Consider the following 19546-nt stretch of genomic DNA (forward strand, 5'->3'; position numbering starts at 1 on the left):
ACGACCCACTTGAGCACTTGACTAAGTTTACTAAACTTTTGACTGAATTGACTGGACGTCACCCTGGACAGTCTGGTTCGGAGGAGGCTATGTTCAGGACTGGGATCCTGGCAGGTCTCCCTGAAGCAGTACAGACCACTCTTAAAGCTGACCCTGACCTCCTGTCCGGAGATGAGCCTAGATTTAGTCGACACATAGTGCATCACCTCAAAATTTATTCAAGCCAACAACAGGGGTAAACTCCAAAAACAACTTCTTAAATTACAAGTCGCACAGGCAAAACGTAGAGGTCCAAAATCACACCAGATGTAATTTTTTGGCAGGCATAATCACCTAGACAGGCAGGTGGGTTCTGGGGTAATAGGGTGGATACGCAGGAAGGCATGAAGGGGCCAGAGGGAGAGTGCAACAACATCAATGTGATCAAGGATGTTTTGGTTGTGGTTCTCCCGAAAACTGGATTAAAGACTGTCTTACAGCTTCTCCACCTCAAGGTCCAATGCAAGGGCGTTGAGGCTGGTCCAACAACCGAGGGGGGCCAAGGCAGAGGCAGAAACGACAGCTTTGGCGGCGCACCCTGACAGCAGGATGGACAGCAGCAGGTAGGACAGTACCACTAGGGGTCCCTGGGAAGCCAGGAGTCCGGTGATGCAGGTGCCATGATCCCCATCTCTGTTGCGGGGCGAAAAGGGAACACTCTCGTTGACACAGGGGTAACACTCTTCACTCAATATGTTGCTCCCGGACACTTTATTGTCACAACACAATGGGCTTCTCAGGGACTCAACAGGCTCTGCAATGGACTCAACGCCGACCGACAATCTTGGCTGGACAGACCTTCCACTATTTGTTTAAAATGCCGGCAGCTGACACTGTCTGCCACTCTGGACAATGGCTTATGACACCTGAGAGTGAACCAACTTCAACTGTGGACATTTATGGACACTCAAACCTGGTCTCATACATCAATTTCTGTTGTGGAAGCCCTGGTTAAACTCTTATGGCTTACCTGCCTCCACTTGGTCCATACCATTGCACACTATATTACAACCGCAACCACAATGTAGTATACAAGGAAAACTTTGCATGCATACAAGGTGCTGCTTGGGACATTACAGCCACACATATATACGCAGCAAGAGAGGGTGTTGCGGCATCCTCCTCTCTTACATCAGATCAAATGACATGGTTCAAAATGCAGGAAGAGTCAGTACCGGACATTTCACTCGCTCTGTCTCCAGGACACAAGGCCCGGCACCTGGGACCTATGGTGAAACGACTGACTCAAATGACTGACTGGAAGGACACACCACTCCCTAACGTACAGATCTCCAAATCTACAGATGCATACTGCATCATTGTTCCTGACGCACCGCCGACAACAAATATCACCATATTAGAACACGAGAACATGGACGTGACTACTCTGACCGTGACGACACCGAGTCATTCTTAAACAAACTGCGTAAATCGGTTTGGTCCTCTGGACCCTTTGACGTTGGACATTGTACTAAGACACCAGACATTAAAATCACTGTTTTTCCAGGATCACATTTTTACAGAGCTCAATATCCTTGGCCCGCACCTGCGAACCAGGGGATGGAGGACATTCCACTGGCCTTTGGAATTCTCGAGTCCTGGAAAAATCCACCTCCTCGTGGTGTACACCACTCAGGCCCGTTTTAAAAGCAGATGGTAACACTTATCGTATGGCACATGATTTGAGAGCCGTTAATGATGTAACGACCTCACCATTGTTACCTGAACCAGACCCCCACAGAATGTTGTCTACCATCACACATGATTTGAAAGACTGCATGCCATGAAATGCATTCTTCTGTGCCCCACTCGCACCCAAGTGTAGACACTTGTTTGCATTCAAATATCAGGGACACAATATTCAATACACCAGGTTGTCACAAGGCTTCAAATATTCACCTGGAATTTTTCAATCAATGTTTGAAATCACTGCTGCAGAATCTCGAACTCCCAGACGGATATAAACTCCTGATGTATGTCGATGACCTCCTGTTGGCAGCCCCAACAGCAGAGTCGTGTTTGTCGCTAACTAAACTGGTGAACTCTCTGTCCAACCTTTGACTAACGCAGGGTCCTTTTCACTGATGGTTGCTGTTACCGTAAGCCGAATGGCTCTTTGGCTGCGGCGGCTGGTGTAATGGAGCAGCAGCGCTCAGGTGAATTTTTAACCGTTTCCTCTTCCATACTAACACAACCCTCAGCCCAGGCAGCGGAAGTGCTCGCACTCTGTCTCGCACTGGAACTGGCAATCGAACAATCTGTTACTATCTATTCTGACTCATCTTACACTGTCTCGGCTGCTTTGTTGGACCTGTCTGCCTGGAAATGGAATTATTTGAAAAAACCTAAAGGTACTCCTATTGCACATTTGACACTTATCTAACAATTAGATAAAGCCCTGGCCAAACCTTTGCCGGTGGCTATCGTCAAGGTCCCAATAATGGTGCCGACATGGCTGCGAAGCAGGCTGCGGGCTATGTCCCACAGATGCTTGTCCAATTATCTGACAAATCCTCGCCTGACCTGCTCGAACCTCCGTCTCATAGTGAATTGGTTAAAATACAGCCCAACGCCTCTCCTGAACAAATGATATTTTCACCAAAACTCACTCTATGGGTCATATTGGCCCCAGAGCCATGCTAACCAAACTTCGCATGTGGTGGCATCCTAAAATGTCTGACTTTTGTCACGCCCACTGTCGTGACTGTAATATTTGCCAGCTACACAATCTTCCCCCCACACTTAGACCGTTGCCAGGTTCATTTGACCCACCCACCTGGCCCGGTGTGGAACTGGTCAGGTATTTCACAGACATGATCACTCCTGTTCAGGGTAAACCCTACCTTCTTGTTTTCGTTAACACCTTTTCCAGATGGCCTGAAGCCTACCCCTGCGCTGGCGAAGACGCCATGTCGGTAATGAAAGCTTTGGTGAACCATTGGATTCCAACGCACGGTTTCCCCGCTCTCATCCGCTCGGACAACGGTACACATTTCACATCCACACACCTAGCTACTGTAGAGAAGTGGTTAGGGTTAACTCACAAGTTTGGTTGTGTTTATCACCCTGCCAGTCAAGGTTCAGTTGAACGTATGAATCGCACATTGAAGGAAAAACTGGCTAAAATATGTACTTCTTCTGGCATGGATTGTGTTCAGGCTCTTCCCCTTGCTCTAATGTCTGTGAGACAAACTGTGTCTCACCCTACTGGTTTCTCTCCTTATGAACTTCTTACAGGTCGTCTGATGCCTGGCCCTTCCTCCTCACTCCAACCGCTGGAGGAAGGCGCTGTGTCCCCCAGGTTTTCTCATAAACTGTTTTGGACACAACTGCATTCTTTTGCTTCACAGATCCAGGACACTCTTCCAATACCACCTCCTGCACTTGATTTTCCTGAGTGGTCATCCGTCTACCTTAAACGACTCTCTCGTAAGTTGTCACAACCCGTTGGTCTGGCCCCGACAAGGGGACTGCTCGTACCTCCAAAGCTATCTGCTTGGAGGAAAAAGGAACTAAGCTGTTTCATTATTCTATGCTTCGCCCTGCTACAGACTCTTAATTGCACTTTTGTTTTATTGTTTGTTGTTGTTTTATTAACCATGATTCCTACAGATGGTCCAATTGCTTTTCAGACCAAGAGAGGGAGAGGAGGGAATCTCTAGGATTATTATTATTGGTGTTATTGTTATTGTTGGTTATTTTGATCTGGGAAATCGTTCAAAAATACCCCATACCTACACCCACATCAGTGCCAGCTGTTAGCACAACCCACCCAGAAAATATCTATCACAGAGAAGAGTTGTATTATAAACAAAGCCCTATCTGTTGATGAGTGGTTTAGGTTTTTGACAGGCATTTGCGCAATAAACAATAATTGGTTACTAATGGCAGAACAAGTGGTGAAAAAAACCCCGAGTGTTGCGTGTTGAATGTATGGGACCTAGACCTTTGTTACGTGTTGTTTCCTCTTCTGTCAACTCCACCTGTGTTCTAGATCTTATGAAAAATTATGTGCCGACTAAAACTGAATGCAAAATTTGGGATACTTCGCACCAGTAAGACCGGCTCAAAAGAACAAACCTATGTTTAGTACACAAAAACCTCTCCTGTATTTTCCTGAAAGGTAACGGTGCCCCAATTGACAATATTTCTGATGATCAGTGTGCAGAGACCCAGGAAGCACCTTTCTTTCAACCAGTCAGCCGTGCTGATGTGTGGTGGTGGTGCGGAGGGAATCGTCTCTTCGACCGCCTCCCGCGCAACAGTACGGGCAGATTTGCATTAATGACTTAACTTTTGCCCATTTCCGTTGTTCCTGTCACCCTAGACGATCTGGCAGTTGCTCCTGAACACATCAAGGAAGCCCTTGGCCTTTTACACCGTTCACGTAGGTCCAAACCTACCTGGCTCGGTGCTGATGACCCCACTTACATTGACGCTATTGGCGTCCCCTGTGGTGTCCCAGATGAGTATAAACTGGCTGATCAGGTAGTTGCTGGTTTTGAAAATATGCCTGTAATTTCTGCTCTTTTCCCCGTTACTCCTAACGATGATGTGGGGGATACGAAAAGAGCTGGATCTAGTTCACATTGCGTCAAGTCGTCATTAAAGGATAGAGTGGTGCCAATAATCCGTTCAGCTGTTTTGTTTGTCCGTTGCTGGAGTTTGTCCTTTTTTGTGGCGGCCCCAAAACAGACTGTGATGGAGGTACACAGTACTGATTGGATGACCACTGTGTAGAATTGTCTCAGTAGCTCATGAGACAGGCTGTGGTTCCTCAGAAGCCACAAGAAGTACATTCTTTGCTTGGCTTTTTTCGAGGATTGAGTTGATGTTCGTCTCCCACTGCAGGTCCTCTGAGACTGTAATTTCCAAGAACTTGAAGGTCTTGACAGTTGACACAAGACCGTTGGACAGGGTCAGGGGGAGCTGTGGTGAAGGATGCCTCCTGAAGTCCAAAATCATCTCTACAGTCTTAAGAGTGTTCAACGCCAGGTTGTGTTGGCGACTCAAAGCTCCAGTCTCACCACTTCCTATCAATACACAAACTCGTCGCTGTCTTTGATGAGGGCAATGACTGTGGTGTCATCTGGAAACTTTAGGAGTTTGACAGTCGGATGCCATGAGGTGCAGTCGTTAGTGTAGAGCGAGAAGGGCAGAGGGGAGAGAACACAAACTTCGGGTGTCCTGATAATGCGCATGGAAGAGGTGGTCTCCCCCAGCCACATCTGCTCTGTCCTGCCCATCAGTAAGTTGTAGATCCACCCGGAGATGTACAGTCGGTGATTACGTGTCAATAAAACCCGCAGATACCGTCCTTAACGGTTCTCAGTTTGGAGTCTTTAAAAACACGAACATCAATTTAAGTAAATTCAAAACACATTTTTTTTAATCAGTCTGGATGGGTGCAACAGTAGCTGGTTGTTGGCTCGTAATTGCGTTGGAGACACTGGGGATGCCAGAGGAGGCGCGTAGAAATGGCAGACGAATCTGACACCAGTTTGAACATGATTACAATTTAAATTACATCACCCCCTCTTCTCCGAAAAAGTCATCTTACATACATTTTCATCATATACATGTAACTAATGTACATGTTAATATGAAGTAAATTCAATTGAATTTTTTTTCAGTGAGCAGGTCCTCTCCTGTGTATTAAAATGCCATCCTATTTGATATGGTAATGTGCTTCTATTTGAGTTCAAAAGATTTCAAAGGAGGATAGGGACTCAGAAAATGCTTTTACAGGGCTGCGTGTAAGTTACTGTGTGAACACATTTGTTGTGACATATAATCACATGGTTTTAACCTTTTAGGGTAATCAGTCAGCCTTGTGAGAGGAGTGTCATCCATGATCGCAGCGGTTCTTCCTCCCGTTTTGGCCGCACTTTGGCCGTGGGCAGCTGTCCTCCGCTTCACAGTTCAGTCCATATGTGCTGTTGTGACATGTTGTTCCATTCACTCCTCTTTCGCATGTTGTTAAGGCTGGAGGAGATCTCGCCAAAAAGGATTTTGTTGCGCACCGCGACTTCATTGAAAAACTTCACAGTCAGAGAAAATAGTTTTTCTTCATTGCCTTGCTCATTTTCCTTTGTTTTCTTCTTTCCTTATGCAGAGATTGGGATCTTAAGTGCAGGATTCAATGAAATATCCATCAATTATTTGAGCTGCTTGTCCTCACATGGGTCACGGGAGCGCTGAGCCTATCCATGCTATCTTCGGACAGGACAGAGAAATAAAATGTTTATTTTTTTTTCAATTAAACCACAACAAAATTGAGATAATTGATTTTGGCAATAAAGAAAAGAGGATTGCAGTTAGTAAATACCTGGAATGGGGCACAGTGGGCAACTAGTTAAAGCGTTGAGCTCACAGTTCTGAGGACTGGGGTGTGTTGCATGTTCTCCCCGTGCCTGTGTGGGTTTTCTCCGTGCACTCTGGTTAACATGCAATAATTGGAGATTCTAAATTACCCCAAAGTTTGCTTGTGCGTGGGACTGTTTTCTGTCTCCATCTGCCCTGCAATTGGCTGGCAACCAGTTCAGGGTCTACCCCACCTGCTGCCCGATGATACGCTGGGATAGGCTCCAGCACTCCCGTAACCCTTCTGAAGACAAGCAGCTCAGAAAATGGATGGATGAATGAAATACCTGGAGTCACCAAAAAAGAAACTCTCTTTAAAAACCAAAGAACAAGTCTGAAACCTTGTTCTGATAAATATTTTCCAAAAATGTATTTAACGAAAAACCATTTGGTTGTTTTTATATTTTTTGTTTGAGGTCAATAGGACGTGAAATGTTTCATTTGAAGTCAGACAGAGAATATGTTGCAACTGCATTATCGGGTTGGGGGAATTGCATGGTGTTCGACAAATAACATGGACACATTTGGCCACGTATTCAATTTCAAGTCTGTACATCAAGTCAGCCTTAAAATGTATTTCCTGTTTGGTGTGCTTCTTTGCTTTCACTTCTGCCTGTCGTATTGGTTCAAAATAGTGAGGAGAACTTGTTGCAGTGAGTGGATCGTCTCAGCAAGATGAGTTTTTCCAGTCATGCATCTTCTAAGGATACATGCAATGAGCTCATAAATTTGGGGTAAGACTGCCAGGGATTGTTACCTCTTCAGCCATCACACATAAGCATAATTTAACTACTAACCTCTTCAAATAGAAATGTTTTATTTATTCAAAATCTCAGCGCATGACACTGCCTAAATGAAATGTTTTTTTCTTCTGGTTGACTTTCACAATGTATCATTAGAATGTCTGATCAGGTTCTTGTGTAATTCTATGTCCAAGAACTGTTCTGGTGGTGTTTATCACTCCACCGTTTTCTTTTCAGTGGATTTAAGTTGATTGTGCTACTGTGGATAGTTTTTCAGAGGATTAGAATAAGAAGAATAACTTGGTATTTCCACCGAAAAGGCATTTCCAAGACATTCATCTGCATTAAACTTATTTTCACCTCATCTGTGGCACATTTTGCCTGTGGAGAAAGAAATGACAGAAGTCTCTTGCATACTTTACATTTTGAAGATGGTTGCGGCTATTTAAAGTCCTGAAATGCAAAGACTGAAACCAGCTGTGTCTGAATAGTGTATTTTTTAAGGCAATTTGGAAAGTAAAAGTGTAGAAATCATGCCTCCACGTTTTCAATGCCCTCATCTTTTACACTCCGACACCTACATCACCTTCACAACATGGGTGCAACACGTCTGATAACTAATACGACAACTACAAATAATAATGATTAATTGGTTTTATATAGAACTTTTCTTGATTTGAAAAACTGCACAGAAACTAAAAATGTAAAATAATTGTTTTCATAATTAGTTTTAATTTTAAAAAATGTTCTGCTCCACTTTGATTACACTATTTGTAGCAGGTTTGTTGGTTTCTATTTGTTTTTGTCTTTTTTTTTTTTTTTTGGTGTTCATTAGTTTCATTATCAGTTTTTTTCAGGGTACTTGTCAAGTGTGAGAAAAAAAAACAATGAATATTGTGTATTAAAAAAAACTAACAGATGAAACCCCATCCACACATCAAATACAGAGACTCTATCATCATTGTCCTCACAATTTGAAAAACAATACGTGCTGCGCATAATACTTTTTCTTAGGATATATCGTGTGCATCACAATATACAGTTAAACGATTCCCACATCCTGCCCTGTGACCTTTTAAAAAATCCATCCATCCATCCATCCATTTTCTTTGCCGCTTATGGAGACAGACAACAGTCAGACTCACAATCACACCTAGGGGCAATTTAGAGTCTTCAATAAATGTTGCATGTTTTTGGGATGTGGGAGGAAACTGGAGTGCCCGGAGAAAACCCCCACGCCGGCACGGGGAGAACATGCAAACTCCACACAGGCAGGTCCGGATGTGGGACCTCAGAACTGTGAGGCTATGCTTTACCAGCTGAACCACTGTGCCGCCCCTTTTAAAAATAATGTGTTCCTATATTTAACTTACAAAAAATAAAATGAGATTTTGCATGTTGTCATTCCCTTGTTGCCAAATGGCAAACTTCTCAGGTGAACTTGCAGATTTGTTACTGTTAGATAGCTCGACAGTCAGAGTGATAGTACAAACTCAATTCAAATGAATTTGGGATGTTGTGTTGAATATAAATAAAAAAATATACAATGATTTCCAAATCATCCATTATCTGAGCCGCTTATCCTCACATGGGCCGCGGGAGTGCTGGAGCCTCTCCCACTTGTCATTGGGCTGGAGGTGGGGTACACCCTCAACTGGTTGACAGCCAACTGCTGGGCACATAGAAACAAACAATCACTCGCATACAAATTCATACAGTGTTGAATTAATCTATGTTTTTGGGATGTGGGAAGAAACCGGAGTGCCCAGGGAAGACCTACGCAGGCACAGAGAGAACATTCAAACTCCACATAGGTGGTCCTCAGAACTATGAGACAGACCCTCTAACCAGTCATTCATCGCGCTGCCTTTCCAAATCATGTTCAACCTATGTTTAATTGGATACATTTCTTCTTTACACACTAACACAAACTTTTGGATACACTACAAAAACAAATTTGAATGTTCAAATTGATAAACTATTGATTTTAGCAAATAATCATTAACTCAAAAACTTTATGGGTGAAACACATTAGAAAAAAGCTGGACAGGTTGCAAAAGTTGAGGAATCGCCATCAAACGTTTGGAACATCCCACAGGTGAACGGGTGGGTGCCATGATTGCTCAAAAAAGGAGCTTCCTTGAATTGCTGTCATTCGCAACCAAAGATAGGGTGAGGTTCACCGCGTAGTGAACAAATGTCTTAGAAAATGGTCAAATACTTTAAAGACAATGTTTCTCAACTTACAATTGCAATAAATTTAGGGATTTCATTATCTACGGTCTATATTGTTATGAAAAGGTTCAGAGAATATGAAGAAATCACTGCATACAAACGGCAAGGATGAAAACCAACATTGAATGCACGTGACCATCAATCCCACAGTAGTACTTTTGAAACCCAACGTCAGTAAATACAATTCTGCGCTACATCCATAACTGCATTTTAAAACTGTACTACGCAAAACAAAAGCAATTAATAACACCCAAAAATGGTTTCTCTCGGCCTGAGCTCGTCTAAGATGGACTGATGCAAAGTGGAAAAGTGTTCTGTTGTCCGACGATTCCACATTTCGGACTGGTTTTGGAAAATGTGGATATCATGTCTTTTGGGCTAAAAAGGAAAAAAAACATCTGGACTGCTTTGGATGCAAAGTACAAAAGCGTGGTGTGATGATAGGAGGCTTTGTTGGTGGCAATGGCATGGGTAACTTATACATCTGTGAAGGCACCATTAATGCTGAATGGTATATAAAGGTTTTGAAGAAACATATGCTGTCATCCAAACAAAGTCTTTTTCATGGACACCTGTGCTTATTTCAGCCAAAATGCCAATGCCAAACCCCATTCTGCACATTAAAACAGCATGTCTTTGTAGTAAAAGAAGGGGAACTAGACTGTAGTCCAGACCTGTGAACATGTGTGGTGCATCATGAAGTGTAAAATAAGACTGTTGAATAGCTGAAGTTGCACATCAAGTAAGAATTGAAAAGAATTCCACCTAAAAAACTTCAACAATTAGTGTCCTCAGTTCCCAAATGTTTATTGAATGTTGTGAAAAGAAAAGATACTGTAAGAAAGTGGTAGATATAACCCCGTCCCTGTTTTTGGTAACATGTTACACCCATAAAATTTTAAGTAAATGATTATTTTTTTTCAAACAAAGATAATCAGAACATTAAAGCCTGGGTGTCATCCCTATAAACATTCTAAAATAGATATTGTAATGAAAAATACATATAACAGTATTCACTTCAATGTCTATATGGAAAAAAAAAAGTGAGCCGAGAGCGCGTCATCCATGCACAAAGTTGTGCAATTGAGTGTCCCTCGACATCCAAGTGGTCGCCATATTAGTCGCGTCATCTGTCCTTGACATCATCGCCACTTCCGCCGTTAAAAACGCGCAGTGCCTGCTACTACGAAGGCGAACAACAGAGATATTCGCATTTTTCCGATGCCGCTTCTGACACTGAAGTTCTTTCCGAAAAGGACAACACCACACAACCGAGTGAAGTTACGGGGGCAATATTACACTATTGTTTTGAGCCATATTCAGATGATATACGATCACGGCCAAACCACTTCCCGTCCGATCCTCTCCCGCGGCGGAGATGAGCCATCGCGGCTCATTGCAGCCGGGCGGTGTGGCTTATGACGGAGCCGAGCAGTGCTATTTTAGTCACAGTCGAGCCGGCGCTTTATGCGCGCAGGCGACTGAGTAACGCATTCTCGGCTGGGTTCTTCAGAGCCGACCCTGTCGCAAAGGCCGACGCAAAGCCTTCCCAGAAGCCGTGACTGCCGAACACGGCACCTCAGCCGGTGTGGCTGAGTTTCGGCGCCTGTGGTGGCATATAAGGAGGAGGTGGACCCTAGCTATGTTGCTTTGAGGGGTATCTTCAAAGTCGCTGCAGTACTTGATGAACACTATCGAGACATTGTTGGCTGGGCGACGTGCACATCGACACATTTCATACGCGGATCTTTTGCTACGTTATGAGAGAGACCGATTACGTGGTCCACCCCAAACTATTTTTTTTGGGAGCTGTATACACACCTACCTGTTATTTGGAACCCACGAAGCTCTCGTCCTCTGTACCCGTGCAATCCATTTTTCACAACGAACAGGGTCTCTTTCAAACTTATGAAGGGTAATTCCATTCTCCCGAGTGTTCAAGCAATGTCCAGCAATGCAATGAGTGGCATTTTGGCTAACACGAAGGAACAACGAGCTATCTTCCCGGAGGTAAAACTAATGGAAACAAACAAGTCCACTTGGGGGCACCTCTGTCCTGTACGTCACTTCCTGCTTCTTTTTGAAAACAAATCCCTCGAGAGGATTTTCATGGCGGGAGTTACAAAAAGCTGTATACGTCAAAATCATGTTTTGTGTTGAAAAAAAAAAAACACATGGGACCATATTGGCTGTGGGTTTTTCATTAATAATATACCAAAAATCATCCGTTTGACGACACTTGAGCTTTAAATATCTTGTCGATGTAGTATATCCAATTAAATATGGGTTAAACATGAGTTGCAAATCATTGTATTCTGTTTTTATGGATGTTTAAAACAACATCCCAACAGCCTTGGAATTGGGTTGGATTATTAATGCTCAAACACTTTTCATACCATCCATCCATCAATTATTTGAGCTGCTTATCCTCACAAGGGTCACAGGATTTCTGGAGCCTATCCCAGTTATCTTCAAGCAGGAGGTCGGTTACACCCTGAACTGGTTGTCAGCCAGGCCCAGGGCAGATGGAGACAAATAACCATTTGGACTCACAATTTCAAGTCTCTAATCCATGCACGTTTTGGGGATTCCATTCCATTCCATTTTTAAAGCCACTTATCTTCACGAGGGTCGCGGGAATGCTGCAACTGATCCCATCTAACATTGTGCGAATGGTTGAGTACACCCTGAACTGGTCAGCAGTCAATCACAGGGCACAAATACCAAAACCAACACTGAGCGGGAATCGATCCCATGCTGCCCGCACCAATATTAGGGGTGTGTACCACTACACCATTATGATGACGAAACCGGCGTACCCAGTGAAAGCCCACGCACGGGAAGAAAAAACATATATATGATATATAGTCATAAAATAATATCTAGATTAATTTTCATAATTGACCAAATACTTATTTTTCACCACAATAAAAATCGGGGCAATCAGGGTACACCCTGAACTGGTTGCTAGCCAATCGCAGGGCAATGGAGACAGACGAACAGTCGCACTCACAACCACACCTAGGGGCACTTTAGTGTCCAATTAATGTTGCATGTTTTTGGGATGTGGGAGGAAACCGGAGTGCCCAGAGAAAACCCACACAGGCGCGTGGAGAACATACAAACTCCGCACTGGTGGGGCCGGGAGTGAACCCAGCTCCTCAGAACTGTGAAGGCAACGCTTTACAGCCACTCGTTTTTCGCGGTTAATTGGTACCAGTGGAAAAACTGCGAAGTAGGGGTAAATTTTTTTTTTTTTTTGCTTTATTGATCCATGTCGTCATGCCAGGGATAACACATCCCTACGAAGCGATCTTTTTTTGTCTCTTTTTAGGGGGGCGGGTGCGGAAATCCACGATGCACTGAATCCGCAATAGGTGATCCGTGAAGTAGAGAGATTACTGTGTGTATATATATATATATATATATATATATATATATATATATATATATATATATATAACCCCCTGATAAGAGCTGTTCAGTCCCTGTAGGACTGTTGTCAGAGTTTGGTCCACATTTCTGGCAATAAGTCAGACTCGTTTCCTGTGAGAGTTGGACTCCGCCAAGGCTGTCCTTTGTCACCGATTTTTTTCATAACTTTTATGGACAGAATCTGTAGGCGCGACCGAGGCATAGAGTGTCTCCGGTTTGGTGGCATCAGCATCGCCTCTCTGCTCTTTGTAGAAGATGTGGTTCTGTTGCCTTCATCAAGCTGTGATCTCTAACTCTCACTGGAGCGGCTGGGATGAAAATCAGCACCAAACAGAGACCATAGTCCTCAGTCTGAAAAGGGTGCCGTGCTCTCTCCGGGTCAGGGATGAGATCCTGCTCCAAGTGAAGGAGTTCAAGTATCTTGGGGTGTTGCTCACGACTGAGGGAAGAATGGAGCGGGAGCTCGACAGACGGATCGGTGTAGCGTCTGCAGTTGGCATTGGGATATCTGGTCAGGAAGGCATCCAGGTAATTAGGACTACTAGATACAGTGAAGAAAACAAATATTTGAACACCCTGCTATATTGCAAGTTCTCCCACTTAGGAGGGTTCTGAAATTTTCATCGTAGGTGCATGTCCACTGTGAGAGAGATAATCTAAAAAGAAAAATCACAATGTATGATTTTTTAAAAATAATTTGTGTGATACAGTTGCAAATAATTGTTTGAACACGTCTATCAGCTACAATTCTGACCCTCAAAGACCTGTTAGTCCGCCTTTAAAAGTCCACCTCCACTACATGGATTATCCTGAATCAGATGCACCTGTGTGAGGTCGTTAGGTGCATAAGGACGCCTGTGCACCCGATATAATCAGTAAGACTCAAACTTGTAACATGGCCAAGACCAAAGAGCTGTCCAAAGACACCAGAGACAAAACTGTACAAACCCACATAGGTGGAAAGGGCTACAGAGAAATTGCCAAGCAGTTTGGTGAGAAAGGGTCCACTGTTGGAGCAATCATTAGAAAATGGAAGAAGCTAAACATGATGGTCAATCTCAATCGGAGTGGAGCCCCATGCAAGATATCACCTTGTGTGGTCTCAGTGATCCTTAGAAATGTCAGGAATCAGCCCAGGACTACACGACAGGACTTGGTCAATGACCTGAAAAGAGCTGGGACCACCGTTTCCAAGGTGACTGTTGGTGATACACTAAGATGTCATGGTTTGAACTCATACATGGTACGGAAGGTTCCTTTACTTGAACCAGCACATGTCAAGGCTCATCTTAACTTTGCCAATGACCATTTGGATGATACAGAGGAGTCATGGGAGAAAGTTTTTTGGTCAGATGTGACCAAAGTGGAACTTTTTTGTAATAACTCCACTAACCGTGTTTGGAGGAAGACGAATGGAGAGTTCCATCCCAAGAACACAATCCCTACTGTGAAGCATGCGGGTGGTCGCATCCTGCTTTGGGGGTGTTTTTCTGAACATGGGACAGGACAACTGCACTGTATTAAGAAGAGGATGACCATGACTATGTATTGTGAGATTTTGGGGAACAACCTCTTTCCCTCAGTCAGAGCATTGAAGATGGGTCTCAGCAGGGTCTTTCAACATGACAATGACCCGAAGCACACAGCCAGGAAAACCAAGGAGTGGCTCCATAAGAAGCATATCAAGGTTCCGGTGTGGCCTAGCCAATCTCCAGACCTAAACCCAATAGAAAATCTTTGGAGGTAGCTGAAACTCAGTGTTTCTCAGCGACAGCCCAGAAACCTGTCTGATCTAGAGAAGATCTGTGTGGAGGAGTGGGCCAAAATCCCTCATGCAGTGTGTGCAAACCTGGTGAATAAATACAGGAAATGTTTGACATCTGTAATTGCAAACAAAGGCTACTGTACCAAATATTAACATTGGTTTTCTCAGGTGTTCAAATATTTATTTGCAGCTGTATCACACAATTAAATCGTTAAAAAAAAAATCACATCATGATTTCTGGATTTTTCTTTTTAGATTATCTCTCTCACAGTGGACATGCACCTGCGATGAACATTTCATTCCAGAAGTGGGAGAACTTGCAATATAGCAGGGTGTTCAAATACTTATTTTCTTCATTGTAAGTCGAAAGATGAAGTTCTCAATTTACCAGTCGATCTATGTTCATACACTCACCTATGGGCACAAGCTGTGGGTTATAACCGAAAGAACAAGATCCCGGATACAAGCGGCCAAAATGAGTTACCTCTGTAGGGTGTCCGGGCTCTCCCTTAGAGATAGGGTGATGAGCTTGGTCATCCAGGAGAGGCTCAGTGTTGAGTTGCTGCTCCTCCGCATTGAGAGGAGCCAGATGATGAGGCTGGTGCACCTGATTCGGATGACTCCCGGAGGTCTTCAGGGTGAGGTGTTCCGGGAATGTCCCACCAGAAAGAGACCCCGGGGATGGTCAGGACACCCTAGAGACACTGTGTCTCGGCTGACTAGGGAATGCCTCGGGATACCTCCGAAAGACCTGGAAGAAGTGGCTGGGGAAAGGGAAGTTTGGCTATCCCTGCTGAAGCTACATACCCAGTGACCCGACCCGTAAAAGCGGTTGAAGATGGATGGATGGATGGATTATCCTTCTTTATCCAGGTAAGCAGGTGACTCAATTCTCACAAGTACAGCACTCACCTCACCTTACTACTGACTGAAAGTCTTCAAATAATTTCTTCACATAAAATTTGGGAACTACTGTCTTTAGAATTTTACAATTATGGACAGCCCATGTTCACTTCTTAACAGACTACCAAGAGATTTAATCATTACCAAAACGTAGATTTAGCATAGGGAAATTGTCAGAAAGCAGTAAGCAAATTAAAAAAAATAAAAGAATCAGAAGTTGACCATCATATTTAATCAAGCAAAGTTTGTATTACTTATAGACAGTGACCTGTAATATCTCTTCCCTTTTTTTTTTTTTTTTTTAATAGATGGTACCACTATGATCTGTCTCGTCATACGGCTGAGGCACTCCTCTTGTCCAATGGAAGTGATGGAAGTTACCTCCTGAGAAATAGTAATGAGGGACCATGTTCTTTTGCTTTATCTGTAAGGTCAGTGTGTATATAATACATAAAATTAGAAAGAGAAAAATAACAGTTTGCTTTCAAAGATTAAGATTGCCCCATTGATTTTCCGTTGCTTATCTGAGTCTAAGTTGCAGGTATTGCAGTCTTATTAAGGAGGGCCTATCTGGGTCTCTTCCAGTTCCACCTGAGGAAACCTAAGGTGTTCCCAGACCAGCTATGAGGTGTAGAGTTGTCCCTCCAGTATGTCTGTTATTAGGACTCCTCTTCGTTGTACTTTGAACACCTCACTTAGAGGCCTCCAAAAAATATGGCTCAAGTTCCTGAGATGACTCTTCTCACCATGGAGGAGCACCAGCTTTAGTCTGATTCCCTCATGACCGAACTCTTCAGAATCAGAATTAATGGCCAATTATGTAACAACACACAAGGAATTTGTCTCCAACAGTCGGTGCTTCCCTGGCATGACATTCATGTTTAGTACTGAGAAGAATAGACATTCAATTCATAGGAAACTATTCCTGATAAGAGTCACAGTTGTGCAAAGATGCAGTCTTTTCACATTTAGAGCAGTTAGTTTGTCATCCCTACACCTTATGTTAAGGTTTTACAGTGTGCCCTTCCCCATTTGCAGTTCACCGTTATAGACCAGTGCAATGACAATTGTGCAAGGGAGCAGTTTAAAGTGACGAATTGTGCAATAGTCGATAGTACTATTACTAATGTTGATTCGACCATCAGGATGTGAGGGTGTGTCCCAACAACTGCACAAGACAGAAAATAGCAGCTTCACTGATCAAGAATCTAATGACTTAATTGCAAGAGGGAAAAAACTGTTTGAATGCCTGTTAGTTTTAATTTGCATCAACCAGTAGCGCCTACCCGGCGGAAGGAGGTGGAAGTGCTAATGGCCGAGATTGGAGGGTTCGAAATGATCCTGCCCGCTTTGGTCCTAGTTCAAGTGGCATGCAAGTCCTCAAGGGTGGGCAGGGTTGTGCCAACAATCCATTCAGTGGTTTTGTATTGTCCGTTGCAATCAAAGTTTGTCCTTTTTGTGGCAGCCCCAAATCAGAGTGTGATGGAGGTACATAGTCCTGATTCAATGACCACTGCGCAGGACTGGCTCAGTAGCTCTTGTGGCAGGCCGTGCTTCCTCAGAAGCCACAAGAAGTACATCCTTTGCTAGGCTTTTCTGAATTGATTTTTGTCTCCTACTTCAGGTCCTGGTCCTGTGAGACTGTAATTCTCAAGAACTTGAAGGTCTCGATAGTTGACACAAGACACTTGGACAGCGTCAGGGGCAGCTGTGGTGAACGATTCCTACTGAAGTCCACAATCATCTCTACAGTCTTTAGAGTGTTCAACGCCATGTTGTGTTGACCACACCACACCAAAGCTCCAGTCTCGCCACTGCCTGTCGATACACAGACTCGTCGCCATCTCTGATGAGGCCCTGGTGTCATCTGCGAACTTCAGGAGTTTGACAGCCAGGTGCCTTGAGGTCGAGTCGTTTGTGTAGGGTGAGAAGAGCGGAAGGGAGAGGACACAATGTTGGGTGGGGTGTCTCGGTGCTGATGCTGTGCGTGGATGGGGTGGTGTCCCCGAACCTCACCTGTTGTGTCCTGCCCATCAGGAATTAGTAGATCTACTGCCCTGTGGCAGGTGAGACATTGAGCTGGAGAAGCTTAGAGGAGAGGAGTTCAGGGATGATAATATTCACTCTAGATCATAGACTGTCCCAAGCTATCTTGCATAGGAAGCTCATTTCAGACAGAAACACTCTTAGCTGTGTTCCACATGAGTAAATCCATAAGCTAAGTGTGCAGTGAAGCCATTGGAGCAAATGAGAAAATAGCGAGGAGTAGATTCTCAGTGGGCTAAGACCCCTTATTCCATGGTTGTGTCTAGAAATTCCGTCTATAATGAACAGAACAAGGTTATTCATGGTGGAGACCAACATCTGCCATAAACTGGCTTGACTTACTACGACAATGCGACCCAAGCTCCTACTCTTATTGAACAAGGACCAAGTGGGCATTTTGCGTGTGTACCCATGTACCCAACACTACCCTGACCAGGTCGTAATGTTTCACAACTCGGACGAAAGCAACATTGCACACCTATGTATGGTCATGGTTGTAGTCTTCCCTCCTGTAGGTGCTCTTGCATAGTTTTTCATGGAGACCGAAGAGTGTGATCTCCTTATATTGGAACACATCAATCGTACTTTTTAAAAAGAACATCAGCAGTCCTTCTCAAAAATTGACCCCAACGTCCCCGACTTCCACGAAATGTTAAAGTGTCAACAGAAAGAGTCCGATTGCATCTGAAAAGATATTTTAATAAACTCCCTTTTCAATTTGGACACTTAAAAGTCACTAATAAAACACCATTATGTCAGAAGACTCATGTGAAAATTCCTAAATTAGTATGATGTTCTAATCCAACCTGCAGGGCGAAGGATTCAGTCAAGCATTTCCATGTGAAACACAAAGACAATGGCTATGTGTTTGGATTTAACACATTTGCCACCCTTCATGACTTTATCAACCACTTCGCCAATCAGCCACTAGTTGGCAACGAAACAGGTACAACGACCACAGTTTGAACTCAACACATTCACAACAGTCACTGTTTGTTGTAAAAAAGGAAGAAGCCAAGTAAAACATGTAAGATTTAAACATTTTGTTTTCAATTCAGTTGGGCCAGTTGCTCTTAAAAAACTGTTATCAAACAAAGAAGAACCATCATGAATGTGCATGGATGCACATATAATTTGTTCTCTGCATTTTACCCATCACAGTGAACACACACTTGTTAGTGGAACACACTGGAGTAGAGGGCAGCTGAAGCACCCAGGCAAACGTGTCTTGCTCAAAGACAATACAGCTGTGAATTCCAGGGATGGTTCAATCAGGGTCTTGAACCTTGGTCCCTCATGGTGGCAAGTGATTATCTTAACCACTGATCTGCAGCTGCTTGAACTGGAATATTCCAGTTTTATGAGTTCGTGTTAAGTTGCTTTACTTACTGGACTCCTCTGTTGAGCTCTCTGGGCTTCTCAATTTTCTGTGAAATTTCCTACTGGATGCCAGAGGACATCCTGTTTTTTTGACCACTTGGAGTTCAAGCTACTTTTTTACGGTTGGTTTTAACAAGAACTTGTTCTTTGTTCATATTTTATTTTATCGCCTTCATATAAATAGAGAGCATGAGAGTCCATTGGATAGCCTCACTGGTTGCAGGGCACTACCCATTTGACGACCATTTTCTCAAAATTCTCACCAATGACTTGTGGTTTGCCAGGAAAAGATGTATTTTGGTCCTTCAGACGTCTATGGATGACTCTTCTTGGAATTATAAGCTGTTGTGCAACTTTTTTTTAGTTCATTCAACTCTCTCTTTGTATACTCTTTGAGATTAGTTTTGTCATTGATGGTGCCCAGCTTTGGTTTCCATTAATGCTCCATGATGTGTCCCAAAAGTTTGCTTGTGTACAACCTGAAAATAAAAGAAGAAAATACTATTTCACAGAATACCCATAATTTCTAAACAACACTTACACTATAGTCTCCAACACGCAGATGTGGTGGCTGTTCATCTAGGCACTGTCACCTGACATCCAGAAACCATGTTCTCCACACTATCAAATACATTTG

The 19546-nt window shown here is 43.6% G+C and overlaps 1 protein-coding gene across 15 annotated transcripts in view; it reads left to right on the forward strand.

The window, feature by feature from the left end:
• Positions 1 to 19546, forward strand: part of dapp1 (dual adaptor of phosphotyrosine and 3-phosphoinositides) — a 63181-nt gene that overhangs the window by 2231 nt on the left and 41404 nt on the right. For 7 of the 15 annotated variants that reach the window (XM_061844194.1, XM_061844198.1, XM_061844197.1 and 4 more), the window contains exons 2-4: positions 480 to 7136; positions 15792 to 15914; positions 18342 to 18475. In XM_061844194.1, coding sequence (XP_061700178.1) covers positions 7078 to 7136; positions 15792 to 15914; positions 18342 to 18475 — 316 coding nt within the window. In that variant the 5' untranslated portion in view covers positions 480 to 7077. Of the gene's footprint in view, positions 1 to 479; positions 7861 to 15791; positions 15915 to 18341; positions 18476 to 19546 lie in introns of those variants that run through there. The other 8 variants (XM_061844191.1, XM_061844193.1, XM_061844192.1 and 5 more) reach the window with 7 other exon arrangements.

The sequence above is a fragment of the Syngnathoides biaculeatus genome, chromosome 15 (genome assembly GCF_019802595.1).
Source record: "Syngnathoides biaculeatus isolate LvHL_M chromosome 15, ASM1980259v1, whole genome shotgun sequence".
NCBI classification, from domain to species: domain Eukaryota; kingdom Metazoa; phylum Chordata; class Actinopteri; order Syngnathiformes; family Syngnathidae; genus Syngnathoides; species Syngnathoides biaculeatus.